At 39.3% G+C, this 22,776-nt stretch overlaps 1 protein-coding gene and 1 pseudogene across 2 annotated transcripts; both read left to right on the forward strand.

Moving 5' to 3' along the window:
- Positions 1-3,293: 3,293 nt before the first annotated feature.
- On the forward strand, positions 3,294-4,783 carry LOC148896783 (prostate-associated microseminoprotein pseudogene; annotated as a pseudogene).
- A 1,485-nt stretch (positions 4,784-6,268) lies between these two features.
- Positions 6,269-22,707, forward strand: nbn (nibrin). Of its 2 annotated transcripts, XM_088998570.1 has the most exons (17): positions 6,269-6,445; positions 6,756-6,877; positions 7,778-7,905; positions 8,603-8,762; positions 8,843-8,946; positions 9,014-9,131; positions 10,352-10,542; positions 10,634-10,734; positions 10,815-10,935; positions 11,038-11,228; positions 12,413-12,557; positions 17,217-17,790; positions 17,866-17,955; positions 18,864-19,004; positions 19,522-19,635; positions 19,709-19,758; positions 22,495-22,707. In XM_088998570.1, the coding sequence occupies exons 1-17, from the start codon at positions 6,415-6,417 to the stop codon at positions 22,526-22,528; spliced, it is 2,415 nt and encodes an 804-aa protein (XP_088854696.1). In that variant the 5' UTR covers positions 6,269-6,414; the 3' UTR covers positions 22,529-22,707. The 2 variants fall into 2 exon arrangements, with proteins under 2 accessions (XP_088854696.1, XP_088854697.1); XM_088998571.1 differs by lacking the exons at positions 6,269-6,445; positions 7,778-7,905 and having other exon boundaries at positions 6,754-6,877.
- The last annotated feature ends 69 nt before the right edge of the window (positions 22,708-22,776 follow it).

The following is a 22,776-nucleotide window of genomic DNA, read 5'->3' on the forward strand; positions in this document are numbered from 1 at the left end:
GGGTTAAAAAGTATACATTGTATTAGAATACAGTATTCCATGGAGTTATACTGAATCAGAGGAATTCATGAAACAATTTCTTTCATTCAAAAAGAATTATTTTTGTTTTCAAGCCAACTTAAATATCTGATGACATAACATAAAAAGTGTCCATTATTAAAATAAAGCATACAAATTGAACTCTTTCACTGCCAGACGATGTGCAAATATGTGTCCACTCCATTGCCAGGGTTTTTGTCATTTTCACTCAAATTGCAGGACCCGCAGAATATTAAGTTTTAAGACTACATAAACATTCAAGCAGCGTAAGAAACCTTAGACTCTCTTTTTTCATCAGAAAAAAAGTTAATTCCTAAATTATATGGGTCTGCCGTTAACTGCGCTTGAAATGGGGGCGGCTGTACAAAAGGCAATTGCTGCCCCCTCATGGGAGGGAAAACCATTGTCAGAGGTCTGACAAGGGCTTTATATTCACCCCCCGCAAGAAAAATCAAAACCAGAACAAATTCGGCAATGGCGCTTCACGTCATATTTTCCATTCCCGAATAAATTCGGTAATGGCAGTGAATGAGTTAATGTATTTTACATCGAAGGGACTTTCAGTTACCATGTAATAATTAAGCAGTCTATTTTGTTCACTTGTATAATAATCCATCCTTATGGAGCCAGTGATGCGTGATAAAGTAGCTCCTGTTTGCCTGCACATTAAACGCAAATGTGACACACAACAAGTGACACGAGATAAGTAGATAAAAAGTAATGTAACCAGGCCTCTTTTATTATCAGAAAAATCTAACAGAGCTCGAAAGACAGGTTAGGTGGCATAGAGACGGCTGAATATTAAAAAAAACAATCGCTACTACAACAACAATCCTTTCAGATTTGACATCCAACCTGTTGGGCCTGTTTGAAATAACAGCCTGGGAATAGTCCAGGTTTTAATTTCTAAAAAGCAATAGTAGCCATTCTTTGATACATATTTTCAAACAGATGTTGCATGTTATTTGTCATTTGGACATCATGAAAACTACAGACACGGGAACATACGGTATATAAATGTAAATGAATAAATTATAGCTACAAATTTGGATTGGATTGGATTGGATTTGCCTTTAATAGTCTCGCAGTGGAGAAATTTACATTTCACAGCAGCAAAGTTATGAAAGAAATGAAAGTAGAAAAGCAAAACACAGGTGCTGCTCGAAAGGCAGCCACTCTCGCGGCGCCGTCTTGAAGTCAAAAGAACAAAAAAAAAACTAAATAACAAATAACATGACAACACAAAGACACAGAGGAGAGGATCAAAGCGTCTCTTCACCAGTGGATCAGGGACATCATGGTGGAATGTGCACGTTGACTACAAGCTAAATGTTGAAAGAAAACACGCAGCTGTAGCATCCATTGACGAAAAGAGATTGTCTCACATCTCCTGTCCCACATAATTCAGCTTCAATTCTATCCCGCGACAGTTCCATATAGGCATCGGCGCTCTGCGCTGACGCTCCTTCCTTCTTATCGCGGGCTCCTCAAGCCATGCATCCATCCAGCCGCAGACTGTCCAACAGCACCGACCTTCCACTGAACAAAGCAGGACTGTGAAGATGCTGCCCATTACAGGCGCAAAAAAGCACAATCGCCCCAGAGCTGTCCAGCGATGACAGTCAAATGGCACTGACATTCCTCCCAATCAAAAATAGTGCTGGCATATTCATGCTGCCGAAAAGGCGTAAAAAGCTTTCTGAATGTAATTTTGATTCTGATTTAAATTTATACTTTATACACCGAAAAATATGGTTTCTTGCAACTTCAATTTTTGAAAATGTGTGCATTTAAAAAGATCAAGTAAGAAATACTTGCTGTTATTTCGTTCTCAAAAATGTAAGATATGCATGATATTATGTGTAAGAATAAAATAAAACAAATGTTTAATTCCAATTTCAGTTTACGGTCGTTGTACATGTTTTCCAATGAGCAAATATATATAGTTATGTGTGTGTAAATGCGCTATTCATTTTAAGTGCCACTTAAAGGCAAACATTCCCCCAGTCATATAACATCCACGTCAATCTCATGTAATTTAAATGACGGTTCATTACGTACGGTATCGAATATGAAATTGAATTAGACAAATTGAATTAGATGCACATCGGTGAGTTACATTGGTGAGTCATCTGTGACTATTAACAGGCAATTTGAGGAGCACACATGCTTGAGGTTTTACTGCTCTCAGCTTTTAACTAATTTTGTATTGACCAATAAAAAAAAAGGCCAACCAATAGATAGCTTAGCTACACTGGATCTTATGCTGCCCTATACGTGAGTACAATACAATACAATACAATACAATACATATTGGTTTGTATCGCTCTTTAACAACAAATGATAATACAGAAAATATATAAAGAGCACACATTTTGCACATATGCACATTTTTTTAGTTCATATGAAAATAGTTTTGTCATACATCTTGTTATGAACCTGAATAAATGGGAATAAGTACCTGAATAAAACCCATGCGTATACCAACTCCATAAAGACAGCCCTGAATTCAGATTAATAATAATAATAATAATAATAATAATAATAATAATAATAATAATAATAATAATAATAATAATAATAATAATAATAATAATAATAATACATTGCATTTATAAGCACCTTTCAAAACTGTCAAGGTCACTTTACAGTCACAGGATACGTTTTTCTGTGTGTGAGCAGGAAAGTAACTCAAATAGATAGAAAGCTAGCTAGCTATCTAATAGATAGCTCAGAGGTAGCTAGCTAGCTAATAGATAGAGTATCTAATAGATAGCTAGCCAGCTAGATAGCCCTCAACCTGTGCAATAGACATACTCACCATCATCCCACCATGCTGCCTGTTTGTAGAAAAATATACATTAAAAACACAATTTGAAAACACTAGACGACATGTAAACAAAATTGATAGCAACGGGCCGACGTGCAATTCCCGTGTGGGCGAAAATAGGTGCCTATGTGTTGTCGTGGTGATGATTCTCACCAAAGAAACCCTCTCCGGAGACAAATGTTATGTGACAGAGTGCACATTGTACGCTCAGGGGGTGTAATTCTTGTGAAGCAGCATTTGTGTGTGTTGTGTGTCATGTTTGTCTCATATAGGATGAACATTAATGAGTAGGTTATGGGGGTGGACAGATACTTACCAGAAATGGAAAATGTGCATTTTGATGATATAATTAAGTGAGCCCGTATTGTTGCAGAGACTACACTTGAAGTCGCTTTTTCTATTTTACTTGGGGTAGTTTGCAGTAATGGCAACCGTACACACATTCTTGTTGGTGTTTGCGATGCTGTTCAGTGCCAACGTGCCCGTGTTTTCACTTCATTCCAGCGGGGAGTGCTTCTTCAACACGAAAGGTCAGTGCGGGATAAATATTTTTTTTTAATCACACATCACAGCGTTGCCTGATTTCCATTAATTTTACAGTTTGAAGCGATTTTGCAAGCACATTAAAATGCACTATATTCAGAAATGTCTTTCTTGCAATTTGTCACTACTGTTTGTACAAAAGAGCAATCCTAGTGGAGCACAATAATGCACCTTAGTGCACATTATATGCAGTTTCAAAGTCAAAGTATCAAAGTCAAAGTAAGCTTTATTGTCAAATATGCTAATATGCATGACAAACAGCACAGATGAAATTAATGTCCTCTTGGACCCAAGGCACTTCAACGTGGCTAAAAAAAGACATACAATTGACAACAGACAATACATGTAATTTCTGAATGTAAAGTGAGGTAGTGCTATATGTAAAGTGAGGTAGTGCTTATGTAAAGTGAGGAAGTGACGTATATAAAGTGACGTAATGTAGTAATGCAAAAACAAACAAGAAAGGGTTGAAGTGAGGTCTTGCAGAAAAAAATGAGAAAGAACAAAAAAAATGAGTTCAGGATGATAGTACAGCATGTAGCGTGTACTCAAGAGTTTGGTGAGTGTGGCAGTGGGAAGGGGCAGGGTGGGCAGGGCTGGGCTGGGAGGGTGTTGAATCTCCGGACTGCCTGGTGGCAGAAACTGTCCTTGAGCCAGTTTGAACTATGAAGAAAATAAGTGTAATACTCTAAACTTTATTTTATGTATTCATTGTTTTTACTTGCTTTCCATGTGTTATCTGTTTTTACTCAGTCCTGTACATTTGTAATGGGAATTTCGTCCACTGAGTTACATTGAAATGGTCCTATTAACTTCCAGTACTTTTCAAATGTACAAAACCTGCACCCAATGTAAAGTTAATCCCGCAGTTGTCTTAAATCAAAAAGCATTTGTTAATATGTTAAGTGTGAGGGTACACTCCCAAGCAATTTTATATGAATGTCTGAATGACTTTTGAATGACCATTTCACTGATCTGTTACTCCTTATATTTTAGTTTATGATGCATTAGAACATAATGCATGACACATTTTACAGGGAGTTGTGAGTACTCGGGTCATGTGTATGGAATAGGACAACGTTGGATCACTGCTGATTGTTTCCAGTGTGTCTGCATGGAGCCTTTTGGAGTTGGCTGCTGTGATCAGTAAGTACATTTACACCAAACCTATTTTGCTTTCCTTGGTGAGAAAAATAATCTAATTTTTTTAACAGCGGCTTCGAGCCTGTGGATTATCCTGAATGGTGTGACATAATTCGCAAGCCTGACTCGTGCACCAGTGCGGTGGTGATGAAAGCCAATCAAAAGCTGCCCTGCCTGTGGGGACGAGACAAATACCGGACTGCTTGGGGGCCTTCCCTGAAAGGCTAACGATGTTCAAAAACTTACACAAAATAGAATAATGTTGTTGTGTATGATATTCTAATCTATTTTTTTTTATTTTTCTTTCCCCCAAACAAATAACAGAACACCATGAAGTGACTGATTGTCATTCTAGCACAGTAGTGCCTTAAGATACAAGAGAACGCATTTTCACCTGCAAGCAAAAATTTACGATAAGCATGATAGTATATGTAGGAATAAAAAACAGCTGTTTCATGCTAATTTCAGTTTACTGTCAAACTAAACATAAAACTAAAAGTTGTACAATACAATACAATACAATACAATACAATACAATACACATTTATCTATATTGTGCTTTAACAACAGCTGAAGCTGTAAAAAAAGCGTTTAACATTGACAAATATATACAGGAAATAAAGCAGTCACAGCAGAGAATCGATATATTGTCGTCATTTATGGGGCGGGTGTTTGAACACAAGCTGTACATCAACACGTGTAGATAGATAATCTAACAATAATTGCAGAACACCCCCCACGCAAAATTACTGCATTTAACTGTCTCAAAAGTACTCGTGAAATTATTTTTCATTAGTATATGTCATGATGCCAAAAGACATGTTAAATAATTTCGTGTTTCCGGATTTTGGATGGGAGAAAATCCAGAAAACACGACATATCCTTCCTGGATCTGGCTGAGTTAACTTTTATCATCTTTTCACCTGCTGGCTGTCTCGCCGCATAACAGTATCCTAAAACCTGTACATTGCTCCCTCCTGGTGGCCAGATTGCACATTCCAGCGCTCCCAATGAATTATTCGAGATGTAATAATAATAATAATCCATTTTATTTCTAAACGTCTTTCAAAACTCTCCAGGACACTTTACAGTCACGGGATAATAATTTTTTTTGTGTGTGTGGGTGAGCAGCGGAAGCCATTCGCGTATCAACATTTTCATTATTTACTTGAAATTTAAGTGACTAAATGAAACTGGTATCTCAAGGCACAATGGATTACATTAGGTATTACATTGTCTTCCAACATATCCTGTTCAAATGTGGTAGTATGCTGTCAATGAGAATATCTGGTTACATTTAAATTCAAGATTAAATAAATATTAAATATATGTATTGACCACATTTATTTGTATTTTTAATAAAACAATGTATATTTCTAAATTGTATTTATTATCTTCCAACCGGAAAATAACCTGATTTTTCACACACGCGCACGCACTCACGCGCACAAACGCACGCACACACGTATATGCGCGTGAGGTTTCTTGTGGCAATGTTTTTTCACACATTTATCAGGCATATAGACTATCTTGTACATCACTTAATGATGACTATATATTCTTAATGGAATAAAATATTTGTGGCAGTATGCGTTGTCTTTTGTAATTTGGCGCCACAATCCAAAATGCTTCCGGTAGATGATTGCACAGCTATTACAACAGAAGACATTGCAGACGCAGATATTTGACGTCACAGGAACACGCATGCGCAATGCAATGCACCTCTCATTCGTCGCTGTAAGGAGGGAAAGCTACTTCATTTTTCTTTCAATTTTATCTCATCTCATCTCATCTCATTTTCCATACCGCTTATTATTCATTCAAATGTAACAGACGGAGAAAAGACGTCTAGGATCAAAATGTGGATACTGAGTCCTCTAGAGCCTGGAGGTAACTTTTTCTTTTGGTACTGACCTATTTGCGCAAGGAACTCAAATAAATGCTTCCGCATAATTTGCTCTATTTTCCCCAGTAAGTATGCGCGTGACAGTCAATAAATTCAGACTGTCAATATGAGGGCCAAGTACTCGTTTTATGTCTTCATCGTGTTCATTAGTCACGAACGTTAAATTTGTCTTGTAAGAGATGAACAGAGTGAGACAATTAGGCATCGTGAGCCATTTGAGGCACGGTAAAGTTATAAAAATAAGAATAGACATTTTCAAGTTATCAAACGAACTCTTTTTTTTTTTGCAAACAGGTGAGACCCACTATCTCTTTTCTGGTAAAGAGTACGTGGTGGGTCGCAAGAACTGTGATATCGTGCTGCCAAGTGACCAATCGATCAGCAGAGCTCATGCTCACTTTATTGTAACTGATCAGGTGAGAAAGATGATGACGTGGTTTGACACTGGAGGATGTTTTTCTACTTCCTTTGTCAGATTGAGTTGCATCGCATTAGATTCATGATTCATGACCTCTCTGCCACATTTTTTGAAATTATGGATTCAATCAGTCCCACTGAATTGATTTATTTGTAAATTATTATTATAAGTAAGGTATCTTGGTTTTCCTGTCCATCTCCAAAACATTTTGTGACAGCACAAACAATTATATTCTCTTCTGCTGGATGACAGAAAGACAGTTTCACCTGTGCGCCCACTTATTCCTGTTACGGTTTACTGTTAGGAATAGCTGTCTGGATTGGATTAGCCTTTATTAGCATCGCAGTGGAGAAATTTACATTTCACAGCAGCAAAATTATGAAAGGAAGATTAAAGGAAAGAGAGAAGTAGAAAAACAAAATACAGGAACTGCTGGAAAGGTAGCCACTCCCGCGGTGCCATCTTGAAGTCAAAAGAACAAAAAAACTAAATAACAAATAATATAACAACACAAAGACACAGTCATTCATTCATAAGCACTTTCTTTACCCTCTGCAGAACCTTCAATATGCAAATGAGCCAGTGCACAGTTTTTAGTTTTTTCAGATTAACTTTGTTAAACTTGTTCACTGTGTTTTATGTAATAGTATACACAATTGCAAATAATATAATAAAAAATAGTTAATATTTATCTTAAAAATACTTTATTTGTTCAGTCAACAACAGCAGCCAAAATCATTCAAACAAATTAATGTCGTCCGGTTTGTGGCTGCATCCAAGTAAATGAATTTGTCAGTTAGACAAGTTAAAAAGTTCAGGAGCACAACGCCGCCTCAAGAGTTGTGGCTGATTTCTTTCATAAATGTCTCTGTGTACCTAAAATTTTGACTGACTTCAGACATTGACCCTGAGGGACACCTCCAAGTATGGCACCGTCGTCAATGGCCAACCCTTGGCACAGAACTCTCCAGTCACCCTGAAGCCTGGGGACAGCATTACATTTGGGGTTTTTCAATCCAAATTCAGGTACTTGAGACATTGCTAACAGCTGATATTATGCAATTTGTCCGCAGATGTTGTTGCGCATTGTTGATGTTGGATTGGATTGGATTGGATTTGCCTTTATTAGTCTCGCAGTGGAGGGAATTTACATTTCACAGCAGCAAAGTTATGAAAGGAATGAAAGTAGAAAAACAAAATACAGGAGCTGCTGGAAAGGCAGCCACTCTTGCGACGCCGTCTTGGAGTCAATGTTGCTCATTATGTTAAATTGTTTTGGTTAATGAACTGTTAAATGTTAAATTTAAGGACTATCCTATACGGTGTGAGAAAAGGGATGTTGAGCAAAGGACACACCTGTTTTTTTTTCTCTTTTTTTTCTAATGGATGTTGAATGTAGTTGGCTGGGTGAAAAAAAAGTTTCTGTCAAAACATGTTTGATTTCAACAGAAAAATTTAAATCCCAAAACAGGAAATAGGACAAAAATCCAAACTTGCTTTGAATTGTCATTGTAAATTTCTTTTATATGAGGCAATTAGTTACATATTAGATTGTTCATTTTTTACTATGTTTTAAAAATTAGGGATGCAAGTTTTCCAGATTCATGAGATTAAAATTTGCAGTTAGACAAGTGTTACTGGAGAGTAAACAAAAAGTCACATTTTATTACCGCTCAGCTCTTTATTTGACCTTTTTCTCTTTTTTTTTTTTTTTTTTGCCTAGTGTGGATCATCAGAATCCAGTGGTGTGTTCGTCTTGTTTAGACAACGATGGCAAAGCTGCACTCTCTGAGGCTCTGCAGCTTTTTGGAGGAAAGATGGTCAATACGTGGACCAAGGACTGTACCCACCTGGTCATGCCTTCTGTTAAAGTCACCATCAAGGTCAGGCCAATGCTTAATTTTAACTGCAATGTGTTTCTTGATAACACTGTCCATGTTTTGTATGACTTAACCGCTATTAGACAATTTCCGCTCTCCTGTGCTGCCGTCCTATCGTGAAGCCGGACTTTTTCTCAGAGCTCAACAAAGCAGCTCAGCAGAAGCTACCGCTTCCTCAAGCCGAAAGGTAATGTGCCATTGCAGTTCTCACTCCGGGATTCTCACACATGGTCTCAGATGTGCTTGTTTTACAGATTCACCCCTGACATTGATGAGCCGTGTTTGAGAAACGAGGAGGTGAATCTGGAGCCAGATCTGAGGCGCAAGGAGCTTTTTGCAGGCACAACCTTTATTTTCCTCACCGGCAAGCAGGTTTGTTTGGAGCATAAGTGGACATTTACCTGCCTAACAAATGCGTGTATGATGACGACAACTATTTATTTATAGACAAAGTCCCCCTTCGACTGAGCTTGATGTTTATCTGCTAAATGTCCGGTGCTAAGCAACATCAGTCCTCAGATCCTCTGGGATTTTTTTCTGGAAATTTACTCGCTTGTGCACTGTGCTTAAGGGCAATGACTCATGATTGTTTCCCAACCACCTTATTTTGAACTAGAGACATCATGCCATGTCATATGACTATTTAACCCATGTCATATTGAAAAAGCAAATGACAATGACACTATATATCCGATTCCTATATAGTCTCTACAGGGGAAATAACATAGCACACTAAAAAATGATCAATGACTTACCCACCACAAGTTAAACTTGTGTACTTAATGATTAGTATAATTTTACTTATTAACCCTCATATTATGTTACGGGGTCAATTTTACCCATTTTTGTGTTGACTAGAGCACTGGATGTCAGTTGTTTTTCTTTTCTTCAAAACAATTCTAAAATATCCCAATGGGAGAGAAAATATGTTGTCTCTCTGTTTATAATATCTCAGAAATAGTTGTTGCCAATACAACCTATTTTTTTACCGTTTTGTGTGGATTTTTACATGCAGGCAAAAATTACCCACAACATAATCAGGATTTTTTTTTTCAACATAATGAGGGTTAACTCATTCACTGCCAGACGATGTGCAAACATGTGTCCACTTCAGTGCCAGGGTTTTTGTCATTTTCACTCAAATTGCAGGATCCACAGAATATTCAGTTTTAGGACTACATAAACATTGAATTCAGCGTAAGAAATCTTAGACTCTCTTCTTTTATCAGAAAAATAGTTAATTCCTAAGTTATATGGGCCTGGGGTTATCTGAGCTTGAAATGTGGGCAGCTGTACAAAATACAATACAAGACATACATATTGATGTTTATAACGCTTTAACGACAGCTGAATCTGTAACAAAGCGCTAACATGGATAAATGGCAAATTCTGCCCCCTTGTGGAAGGGAAAAACATTGCCAGAGGTCTGACCCGCGCTTTATCGGCACCCTCCGCAAGAAAAACCAAAACCCAAACAAATTTGGGAATGGCGCTTCACGTCACACTTTTCAATTCCTAAATATATTCTGGAATGGCAATGAATGAGTTAACCAGATGGCAGTGTAACTGACTCACATCTTTGTTGTTGGCAGTTCAAGCGTCTCAGTGCACCTCTGACTTTTGGAGGAGGCACGAGCCAACTTCTTGAGGAGGGCACTCTGCCCCGTGACCTCCTGGAGTCCCCGGAAAGCTGCGTGGTGGATTTTACTGCTGGCAACTCGCAACCTTCCCTTCCAGCTTCAACCACGGCGTGGCACAATTCCGTGAAGAACATCGTTCAAAGGTTTTGAACCCCCATTCGACCCCCCATGAGAGAACAGCTCATCTTGATTGTCGTCAATCTAAGAGCCTTCAATTGCCCTTTTGTGAGATAGAAAAGGCCTTCGAGTCATCACAGAATCAGAAATCGGATTGGCTACTATCTACGCTTCATGTGACATGTACTGCAACCCTTCCAGTTTAACGACAGATGCAGGTAGGAGAACATTTGTGGTATAGTGGGAGAATGTTTTTCGATTTTGGCATGCACTATTTTTATTTGTATTATTTTTTTAGACACAACGAAGTCGGCAAGAATTTCCAGTGCATCGCTTTCCCAGTATGTAGATGAGACCTATTTGCCTGCAGCATCGCAGAACATCACAGCATACGCAGTCAACACAGAAGCTTCACAAATGTACACACACACACATCATCATCATCATCATCATCATCATCTGCTCAAGCCGTCCAGAATTTGCCTTTTTATTTATTCTGGGTTAATTTCCTCATGAATCAGTCCAGAGCGGTGTGAAGTAAGCAGAATTACCACGGTGGGAGAGACTCCGGAGAAAAAGCTGAATTGTGATGCCGCTCATCCTCTTGGCTTCAATGCCACAACCCAAAAGATGATCACAAAGAGCCTTGTGACTTTGTGCGAGACAGAGAACGCACATTCCCAGAGGAATAAACCCGCATCCAAAGTGAGAGGTACATTTCCAATGTGTGGAAAAATCAGAACGCTGAAACTGAGAGTAGGCAAATGGGGAGGTTGCACGTCGTGCTTACATGATCCGAAGACAGAGCTTCTCGAATGTCATAAACGAATGACAATGTTGGATGGGATTAGCCTTTATTAGTCTTGCAGTGGAGACATTTACATTTCACAGCATCAAAGTGATGAAAGGAAGAGTAAAGGAAAGGAAGAAGTAGAAAAACAAAATACAGGAGCTGCTGTAAAGGCAGCCACTACTGCAGCGCCATCTTGAAGTCAAAACAAAAAAACTAAATAACATACGATGACAAAACAAAGACATAGACAGTCATCCAGTTTTAAACACTTTCTGCACCCACTTTGTTCTATGAAGCAGTTCTAGATGAAAGAGGAGAGGATCAAAGCGTCCTTTTCACTAGTGGATCAGAGACGTCATGGTGAAATGTGAACGTCTGCTACAAGCTAAATCTTGAAAACAAACACAAAGCTTTAGCATCCACTGACAAAAAAATTGTCTCACATCCCCCACGCAAATCCGCTTCAATTCCAAGCTGCGACAGTTCCACATACGCATCGGCGCTCAAAAAAGCACAATCGCCCGAGCTGTCCAGCGATGACAGTCAAATGACACAGACATTCCTCCTAATCAAAAACGGTGTTGGCATATTCATGCTGCCGAAAAGGCGTAACCGCTCAGCAGAGTCTCCTCCTTGATGAATGTCATGGCCAAAAATGCTGAAAAAAAATATATGCGTTCCACACGTCGCACAACAACACAAAGTGACAAAAGAAAACACAAAAACAACACAAAACAACAAAAAAAAGCAAGGCTCATGAGAGCACTCGCTGACGGCTGCCTACTCGGGCGCCATTTTGGACTTCTTTTTCTTCTTTTGAGTATTCGAATTACATTTAATCTAATAATACTACATTTAATCTAATAATACTATTGCAACATTTATATGGTTGGATGTTTACTCGTCGTCAAGCTGTGGCCCCAGCTGTGATCGGGCACAAATTTTAGAATAAGCAAAAAAAAAAAAAAAAAAGCAGTGACATCATAAAGGGAAATAAAACAACAAAAGACCAATTTCACAAAGACAAAATTAGAGATGTGAAATGATGCGAGTGTAACTAATTGCAAACGTTCTTCAAAGAAAACATTTTTTTGCATTTGCAGGCCACCCTACTTTGGCGAAATCCAGTGGTGCTAAGAAGGCATTTGACTCAAAGAAATTTTCTCAGAAAAAAAACGTCTCTCCGCAAGCTTCGCCACAGAAACAAGCAACAATGACCAACTTTTTCAAAACACTCAACAAGAAGAGGTAAGTAACCACCCATGTCATACATTGCGGTTGTCAGCATTCACAGTAATGCATCTGGGCCACGCCCTTGCGCTATTGACGCACTTTGACAGCCACTGGCGCAACTTTGGAACTCCACTGCGCCAGCACCGCTAGGAAATTCCGATTAACTCATATTGCTACATGATCTGTGCCACGTATGACATACTTCTGTTAAAATAGCGAAAGAAACACATTTAGTTAAAGAACAACGACACCATTTTTTTGTTTCCTAACTGACATCAGAAAAACGTTTTATAGCATCTAAAATACCCAAAACACGCAGGCTGATTTTTATTATTGAGTTATACCGTATTTTTCGGATTATAAATCGCAGTTTTTTTCATAGTTTGGTCGGGGGTGCGATTTATAAATCGCAGCGATTTATAAATGTTTTTTTTTATTACTGTACGTATATCATTTCACATGTTATTTTCACATTAAACCGCAAGAGCGCGCACTAGCCCTGTGCTGATATTGTGTTGAAACATCTGTGAGCCGTCAGAATCTGGCGTCTCTGCGGTCGCGGTTTCTGGAGGGTCAGATTTTTCTGTAACACCTGTTATTTATAAACACAACTAAGAAGGGCTGTATAAAAATGGCACCGAAAAGATAGTCATATTCTGCAGCTTACAAGCTGCAGATAGTGAAATATGCAGCCGAAAACGGCAATCGAGCAGCAGAAAGAAAGTTTGGAGTGAGTGAAAAACTTGTTACGAAAAAGGAGGTGTGTCCATCGGAGTTGCGTAGAGCGAGAGCTGCGGTGTTATGTTGGAAAAAAAGAAGTGAAACGGAGCGTGATGTTAACTATTTTATTTTAACTTAATTAATTTATTTTAAATTACTTTTCAAGATGACATGTATGTTGTTTGGTGTTGGATTTTATCAAATAAATTTTCCCCAAAATGCGACTTATTCTCCAGTGCGACCTATACATGTTTTTTTCTTCTTAATTATGCATTTTTTGGCTGGTGCGACCTATAATCCGGAGCGACGTATAATCAAAAAAATACGGTAGTGTCTGAAAACTACTTCAAAATGACCTCGGAAATGGTGAGTTTCAGAGGGTCCCGGCCCCTTGTTCGTGACATCATGTCAGGACGTCTTGCCTTGCTCTAGAATCAAAACAATGGCTTCAAATTCAGAGAAGATGCTTTCTTGTTACTCATCCAGTTATGAATATGATTCAAAGAGTTCTGAAGAGGGAAGCATAAATGTTTGCAATGGATTGAAGAAGTCCTCCCGTATCAATTCGAGCCGTCAGGACTCCAATGTAGCGTCCCAGAAAATGCACAAGATGGTGCCCAAGCTCCGTTGGAAATGGGCGGATTTGTCTGATGGGAATTTGTGTCAACTAATATCAAATAGTAGTCTTGGTGCAACACACAACGATTCACCATCGCTTTCCTTCTAAGTTCGCCATCAAACGATCGAAAACAAGACTTCCTCAATATTCAGTCTTAAAACGTAAAATATAGCTATATCCGGTCACCAACATTCATTCTGTGCTACTTATTGAATTCCAAGTTGGTTTGAGTCTCAAATTTTAATGAACTGTCAAGACACTGGTTTAGGTAAAAAAATAACTTGTGCACATGTAAAGAGAACTATGCCATTGTATGATTAAAAAAGTAACAATACTCACCCTTTGACGAAGCCTGAAAGGAAACAGGAAACGAAGATGTTGTGCGTGCTGTGTCTTTGTGGTGTTGTTTTAAAGGACAACCGACGCCCCCGGACATAATTTGTAAAATGGCTTCAAATGACTTCTACTGAGCGTATTTTACAAAGATTCCACCGCATATAGCTATATTTTACATCTTAAGACTCGCGCTGAATATTCCGGAAGTCTTGTTTTTGAGTTGGTGACGAGTCCTCAAGTCACGCCACGGAAGGAACGCCCCTGACTGAGAAAGGACACATTGTAGCAGTCCTTTCATCACCTCAACGCATTTTGCGGTACTTCGTGTTGATGGTGAAATTACAAGGAAAACACATAAATAACGCGATGGTGAATCGTTGTGTCTTGCACCAAGACTTCTATTTGATATTCGCTGATAAAACTTCCCAGGAGACAATTTCCACAGAGCTTTGTCACCATCTTCTGCCTTTTTGGGTACTGTGAGTACTAAAGAGTTTGTCACTACATTTCTCTCCAGATGCATCAAAATGACCGGCAAAGCTCCGTGTAAGGAATTTATCAGCCCGTGGAAACGGGCTGATAAATTCGGAAGGACTTTGGAAGGACTTCTTTAATCGATTGCAAACATTTATGTTTTCCTTACACTGATTAATTCCTTACATTGTCGCCATCTTCTGCCTCTTTTGGGTGCTAGATTTTCCACCCCCAGATACCTCAAAATGGCACGGAATAAATTCTTTAATCGATTGCAAACATGCAAGATGTCTTTGCGTTACACCACGAACAAGGGGGTGGGACCTTGTGAAACTGGCCACTTCTGGTTTCAAATTACAGTAAAGTCTCGTTATATCGATATTCAAGGGAGTCCGAAAAAATATCGATATAACCGGGACTATCGATATATCCGACCCTGTTTGCATGTAATTTTCTCCGTGCGTGCATAGAAATAATATCGATATAACCGGGACTATCGATATATCCGATATCGATATAATGAGACTTTACTGTTGTTATTAAATTAAAAGTAGTTAGTTAGTTAATATTATTAAAAGTACATACTTTTTAGACACTTTAAGTCATTTTTATTGGTGTTTTGCATTTGACTAAAAATATCAGTTTTGGGTGTTTTAGATTCTATAAAACGTTTTTTTGATGTCAGTTAGGAAACAAAAAAGTGATGTCGGCTGTCCTTTAAGGTATTGTTGAAATTATCATTCATTCATTCATTAATTCATTCATTCATTCATCTTCCTGACCACTTAAACATGGACTTATTTTATACAGTATTTTGACATTTCTAAGACTGAAATATATATATATATATATATATATATATATATATATATATATATATATATATATATATATATATATATATATATATATATATATATATATATATATATATATATATATATATATATATATATATATATATATATATATGTATATATGTATATATATATATATATATATATATATATGAGATCAGATACCCTGCAGGAATAATAAGGTGGCCAAAGGAAGAGATTCAGACCACGGATGTTAAGACCCGAAAACTCCTCACCATGCACGGAGGTTTCCATCCCAAGTCCAGCACCCTGAGACTGTACACAAGCCGTAAGGAAGGAGGCCGGGGACTAGTGAGTGTGAGAGCCACTGTCCAGGATGAAACATCCAAGCTCCATGAATACATCAAAGAGAAGGCTCCAACGGATGATGTATTCAGAGAATGTCTCAGACAATGGGGAACAGAGGATGAGGTGCTGGAAGACAGACAATCATGGGAGGAAAAGCCCCTACACGGGATGTACCACCGAACCATAACAGAAGTGTCTGATCTCAAGAAGTCCTATCAGTGGCTAGAGAGGGCTGGCCTAAAGGACAGCACAGAGGCACTCATCCTGGCTGCCCAAGAGCAGGCCCTGAACACCAGAGCCATAGAGGCAGGGATATACCACACCAGACAAGACCCAAGGTGTAGGTTGTGCAAAGAGGCACCTGAGACAATCCAACACATAACTGCAGGGTGTAAGATGCTGGCAGGGAAAGCCTACATGGAGCGCCATAACCAGGTGGCTGGCATAGTCTACCGAAACATCTGTGCGGAGTATGGACTGGAAACCCCAAGGTCAAAATGGGAAACACCTCCCAAGTTGGTGGAGAATGACCGAGCAAAGATCCTGTGGGACTTCCAGATACAGACCGACAAGATGGTAATGGCCAACCAACCAGATATCGTGGTCATAGATAAAGGGGAAAAGAAATCCGTTGTCGTGGATGTAGCGGTCCCGAGTGATGGAAACATCAGAAAGAAGGAACATGAGAAAATCGAGAAATACCAAGGGCTCAGAGAGGAGCTGGAGAGAGCCTGGAAGGTAAAGGTGACAGTCATGCCTGTGGTGGTCGGAGCACTCGGTGCAGTGACCCCCAAACTCGACGAGTGGTTGCAACAGATCCTGGGAACAACATCGGATATCTCGGTCCAGAAAAGCGCAGTGCTGGGAACAGCACGGATACTGCGCAGAACCCTCAAGCTTCCTGGCCTCTGGTAGAGGACCCGAGCTGAAATGGTGGACAGAAACCACCCATGGTGGGTGAGACGAGGATTTTTTTTTTTTTTTTTTTATATATACAGTAAAGTCTCGTTATATCGATATTCAAGGGAGTCCGAAAAAATATCGATATAACCGGGACTATCGATATATCCGACCCTGTTTGTATGTAATTTTCTCCGTGCGTGCACAGAAATAGTATCGATATAACCGGGACTATCGATATATCCGATATCGATATAACGAGACTTTACTGTATATATATTTAATATAGCTACATTTAATTAAATGTGGCTGGTTTTTAATATTGGTTGAGCTCAAAAAAAAATTCCGCATTTGAATTTTGAGGTTATTAGAATTTTGAGGTGTCATCATTCGCGTTTTTTTGGGGGCGGGGGAGCAAATGTCAAAGAATTTGTTCTTACACTTTTCATTTTCTTCAAGGCCTTTAGATGAGGAATTCTCCACCGTCACATCACAGCCTAAGCGTCCTGTACTTGAATCTAACAACATCAGCCAGGTGGCAGAGTCCTTAATGGCACCTGAACAGGCTCCCTCAGCCCCCAAAGCCTCTTCCCAGATGCCAGCGGACTCCAAAAGTCTTCTTTTTGTCAATCCGCCAGCGGCCTTCTCTCACACAAGCCGAAAGAGGAAGGAGATGGAAGAAGAAATAGATCAGAACGAACTGGAGTCTATAATGTCTGAAGAAATGGACTGCGTGGATGAGTCATTTTCCGTCAGCCAATCTCCACCAGCACAAAGTCATCGTTCTGAACAGACGTTCAAATCCGTCGAGGCTTTGAGTAAAAAGCAACGAGTCGAATGTAACACGGGCAACCAAAGGTCACCATTGGAACCGGTAGAAGACCCGCTTCCACCTCAGCACCACCAGACCGAGCAGGAAGTTGTCGCCATGACGACAGAGAAGCCACGGCCATCCGCAGAGAAGAAGAGTTACAGAATTTCATCTGACAACACAAGTCAACATAGCGACGCTAACAAAATGTCCTCCAGCGAGGTGAAGATCGCCTCTCCCGTCATCTTTTCCGTCAATTATCAACAATTTATTGAATTCTTTCGTTCATTGTCTTAGTATTTTGGCCAAGTCCAAGGAAACGTTGATCAGCCCAAAGAAGCGACTATGGTTCATCTTACGAAACCTGTCGACAAACAGGAGACCCAAGTAAGTTTTTCAAGGCAAGGCATGCAAGTTTTTTTCTATCTAGTAAAATCCATTTTCGCTGCCACCTGCATTGATTTCAAATAATGCACTCAACATGTGAATTCATTCTAGATTTTCAGTTGTTTGGAGATATTTGACAAATAATTGTATCTTCCGGTCTATAAGGCACACCCCCAATGAATGGTGTATTTTCAAACTTTTTCCGAATATAAGGCGCGCCTTCAATGAATGACAAAAGTCTTCCAAGGATAATATATAAATATATAAAACTTTACCAAATATAAGGCACACCACATTATAAGGCGCTATGTTCGAAGCTGGGGTTCTGCACTACTTCTTCTACAGAGGGAATGGCTGCTGACAGTAGTTATGAGTGCTGTTGTGGCTCAATATTACTTCACATATAAGGCACAGGGTCATCTTTTGAAGAAAATTAAGAATAATAATAATAATACATTTTATTTTAAATGCCTTTCAAAGCTCTCAAGGACACTTTACAGTCACAGATAAGCAAGGTACTATAATAAATAAAATACAATCACAAAACAGAATACAATAAATAAAATACAATTATAAATAGAAACAAGAGAAAGCTACACAGAAAATGCAATTTTAAATACGTAGGTGGGTTTTGAGATGGGATTTGAAGGTGGGAAGAGAATCGATGTTACGAGTGTTGGGAGGAAGTGAGTTCCAGAGTTTGGTTGCACAGCAGCTGAAAGCTCTGTCCCCCATCGTGCTGAGATGGGCAGAGGGGGCACACAGAGGTGGAGGGGGGAAGAGGATCTGAGGGAAAATCAAGGATTTTGGGTGCACCTTATATACCGGAAAATACGGTAGTACCTTGAAGGAGGGAGAGTCATGCCTGTGTTGGATTCTCACTCAACGTTTGTGTTGTTGTCTTGCAGATAACGGAGCTGGATGAAGACCTCCCTAAACGATTGATTTTAGTAGAGTTTAGATCCCTCACGGTGAACGTGCTCCCTAAAACTAAACCACACCAAGTGCACTCCAACGGCTTTGCGAAAAACTTCAAACGTTTCCACAAGGTCAGAACACATTTACAATTCCAAAACGTCATTTTGTCTATTTTTTTAACTCATTCACTGCCAGACGATGTGCAAAAATGTGTCCACTCCAGTGCCATGGTTTTTGTCATTTTCACTCAAATTGCAGGACCCACGGAATATTGAGTTTTAGGACTCCATAAACATTCAATGCAGCGTAACAAACCTTAGACACTCTTCTTTCATCAGGAAAAAATAGTTAATTCCTAAGTTATATGGATCTGGAGTTATCTGAGCTTGAAATGGGGGCAGCTGTACAAAAGGCAAATTCTGCCCCCTTGTGGGAGGGAAAAACATGGCCACAGGTCTGACCAGTACTTGTTCGGCACCCCCGCGCAAGAAAAAAACAAAACCGACCAAATTCGGGAATGGCGCTCCACATCATGCTTTTCAATTACCGAATAAATTCAGGAATGGCAATGCATGAATTAATATGTAGTCAACCACAGTTTAGGAAAGGAAAAATGATTATTATACGCTGTTGCGTGCAATGGGACAGATGCGAGTACCCGGGATGGATGACTCGACACACATCATCGGAAGGTCTGACCTGCTGGCTCACAACCGCGGCAAAAACTCCGAGCTGGACGAATGGATGAAAGACAAAGAGGAGGTTCGATTCCCTTTCTCTGAGTTTGTCCTTCCGTGAGCGATGCATTGACTTTTTCGCTGCTGATTTATTGCAGGAAGAGCGGCAGAGCAGACTGGAGGAAACTGAAGGGGATAACCTCTTTAGGTGAGGACTGCCTTCCTGTATTGTAGTTTATGCATGTTTCTCTTCAAATCAACCTCTAAATAATGGAAAAAAAAAAAAAAAAAAAATTAAGCCGCAAGTGACACATATAATCCATTTAAAGGACAACCGACACCATTTTTTCCTAACTGACATCAGAAAAACGTTTTATAGCATCTAAAATACCCAAAACACGCAGGCTGATATTTTTAGTCGAATGCAAAACACCAATAAAAATGACTTAGAGTCTCCCAAAACTGCCACAAAATGAGCTCGGAACTGGGCAGATTCAGATAGTCTCGCCCCCTTGTTCGTGACGTCACGCCGGGATACTCCTTCACAAACTGGTTGCTCCAGAATCAAAAAATGGCTTCAGATAGTTCAGATTCGGAGAAGATGCTTTCTTGTTACTCATCCAGTTATGAATATGATTCAAATGGTTCTGAAGACGAAAGCATAAATGTTTGCAATCAATTAAAGAAGTCCTTCCGTATCAATTCGAGGCGTCTGGACTCCAATGTAGTGCCCAGAAAATGCACAAGATGGGCACAACCTCTGTTGGAAATGCCTGATTTGTACGCTGGGAATTTGTATAAATTTACACATTCTTTATGTATGTTAACGCTGCGACACACAACGATTCACCATCGTGTTATTTATGTAGTTTTCCTTCTAATTTCGCCATCAACACGATGTTTTCAGGCTGAACAAAGTCCCCAAAATGCATTGTGTGTCGCTTTCTTGGTCAGGAGCGTTCCAAATGTTACGTCATTAGGGAATCGTCATCAACTCAAAAACAAGACTTCCTGAATATTCAGCGCGAGTCTTAAAATGTAAAATATAGCTATATGCGGTGGAATCTTTGTAAAATTCGCTCAGTAGAAGTAATTCTAAGTGATTTTTACAAATTATGGACACAACTTGTCCGGAGGTGTCAGTTGTCCTTTAAGGTTTCAGTTGGTGGCTAGCTAGCTAACGGCTAACACAATAAGCTAATGCAGCAATCTACAGCTTCACTCAAAGCTCCTCCTTATCAAGCAGCACAAACGGGTTGTTTCATGCTGGCTGAAATGAGTTTGAGTCAAGTGTGCTGATATCAAGCATGTGTATGACTTCAGACATGTTTTTGCCGGCTCAGAATGAGGCGCATATGCTACCATTCCATTTTTAAAATTTATTTTTTATTCGTATTTCTCCACATTTTTTGTTTTTGAAGTTCATTCATTTATTAGATTAGATGAGATGATATTAGATCAGATTAGATTGACCCTCAAAGTGGAGAAATTTACATTTCACAGAAGCAAAGTTATGAAAGGAAAAGAAGAAGGAGAAAAACAAAATACAGGGCACCAACTCTCGAAATACAAAATAAAACTACAGGAACGCTCTTCGGTCTGAAATGAAATATGACAAAAAGGGCACGTGTGTAGAGTTAAAGAGCAAGCAAAGTTACCCTGTTGAATCATAGTTAAAGGTTGGCTTGAGTTATTTCATTGAAACATTTCTCAGCCGGAGGCTAAACATTAAAAAAATGAGAAGGGGGTGATAGTGATTGTTTTTTTTTTCTTCAAAGGTTATTGGGATGACTTTTATACCTTATACAGTTCTGTCCCGTCACGGCAGCCAAATATCACAGTCGCATTTATAAATGACACCCACCTTAGTTCAATCAATTTTAGAATCGGCAGTAACCTTAAATTTTACGGGTAGGCAAACCTTTAATTTTCATCCCAAATTTTATTTGGGTTACAAGTCTTAAAAAGTTGAAAGCATTCAATTTTGGCCCGTTTCCCTTCCCCTGCATTGCCTGAGGATACTTAACTCATTCACTGCCAGACATGAAAAAATGTGTCCACGTCTGTGCCAAGGTTTTTGTCATTGTCACTCGAATTTCAGGACCCACAGAATATTGAGTTTTAGGACCACATAAACATTCAATGCACCGTAAGAAACCTTAGATTCTCTTATTTCATCAGAAAAAAAAGAGTTAATTCCTAAATGATATGGGTCTGGAGTTATATGAGCTTGAAATAAGGGCGGCTGTCCAAAATACAAGACATACAAATTGGTTTATATAGCGCTTTAACAACAGCTGAAGCTGGAACAAAGCACTAACATGCCAAAAAAGAGAAATGACACTCCCATGAAAAAAAACAAAACCCGAACAAATTCGGGAATGGCGCTCTACATCATATTTTTAATTCCCAAGTAAATTCATGAATGGCAGTGTTTTCTGCCCTACCTGTCTGCGTTGTCAAATTAACACACGCCTGCGCATCCTCGGTTCTATTCATAGACTCATCCTAATCAACATAATTAAGAGGAATGCTGGGTTCTTTCGTCACAGCGGTTTCCATGGAGAGGCAAGGGGGGTGATGTACGCCGCTCTGTTTTCTTTGACGAAGCAGAAAAAGCGATTGAAATTGTGTGTGCGTGTTGAGCCTGAGCTGTTTAATCACGGAGTCACACTCAGTCAGCCATGCATAGCCGGGGGAACAGACCCGGCCGCTAAGAAAACAGTCCCAGTGCATTTTGGTGGCCAGCAAGTGTCTAGACATACCCTATATGACGCCTGTTTGCTTTTAGTTGTACAAACACTTTCTCTCGTCTTTTACGGCACTGTTTTTTGTTTGTTCAAAATGCATCGGCGCACAGTAAAGAATGAACCGTGAGGAATGTTAAAAGCCCATCCGGAGTGAGCAATGACATCAACCGTCCAATGTGTTTGTGTGTGTTTAGGTACAACCCCGCCAAATTAACCAAGAGAAGATGAAGAAGCAAGTTCATGGTCAGATCGTCTCAAATGAGAATCTACGTTAGTATTGTGAATATTTGTTTGCCACATAAGACACCATCGACAGCATGTATCGTAAAAGAAAATTTCTAATCAAGTTTACTGCAGTTTTTCCTTCGTAGTTTTTTTTCTCCGTAATAATAAAAAAATATTCTGTATCTGGCATTACGTCTGTGTAAGCTCTCAGTCGTACAGGAGTGGTCCATCGATGAGAAGGTTTCTTCAGC

The sequence above is a fragment of the Hippocampus bargibanti genome, linkage group LG06 (genome assembly GCF_051943395.1).
Source record: "Hippocampus bargibanti isolate YZ-2025 linkage group LG06, ASM5194339v1, whole genome shotgun sequence".
In the NCBI taxonomy this organism is placed as follows: domain Eukaryota; kingdom Metazoa; phylum Chordata; class Actinopteri; order Syngnathiformes; family Syngnathidae; genus Hippocampus; species Hippocampus bargibanti.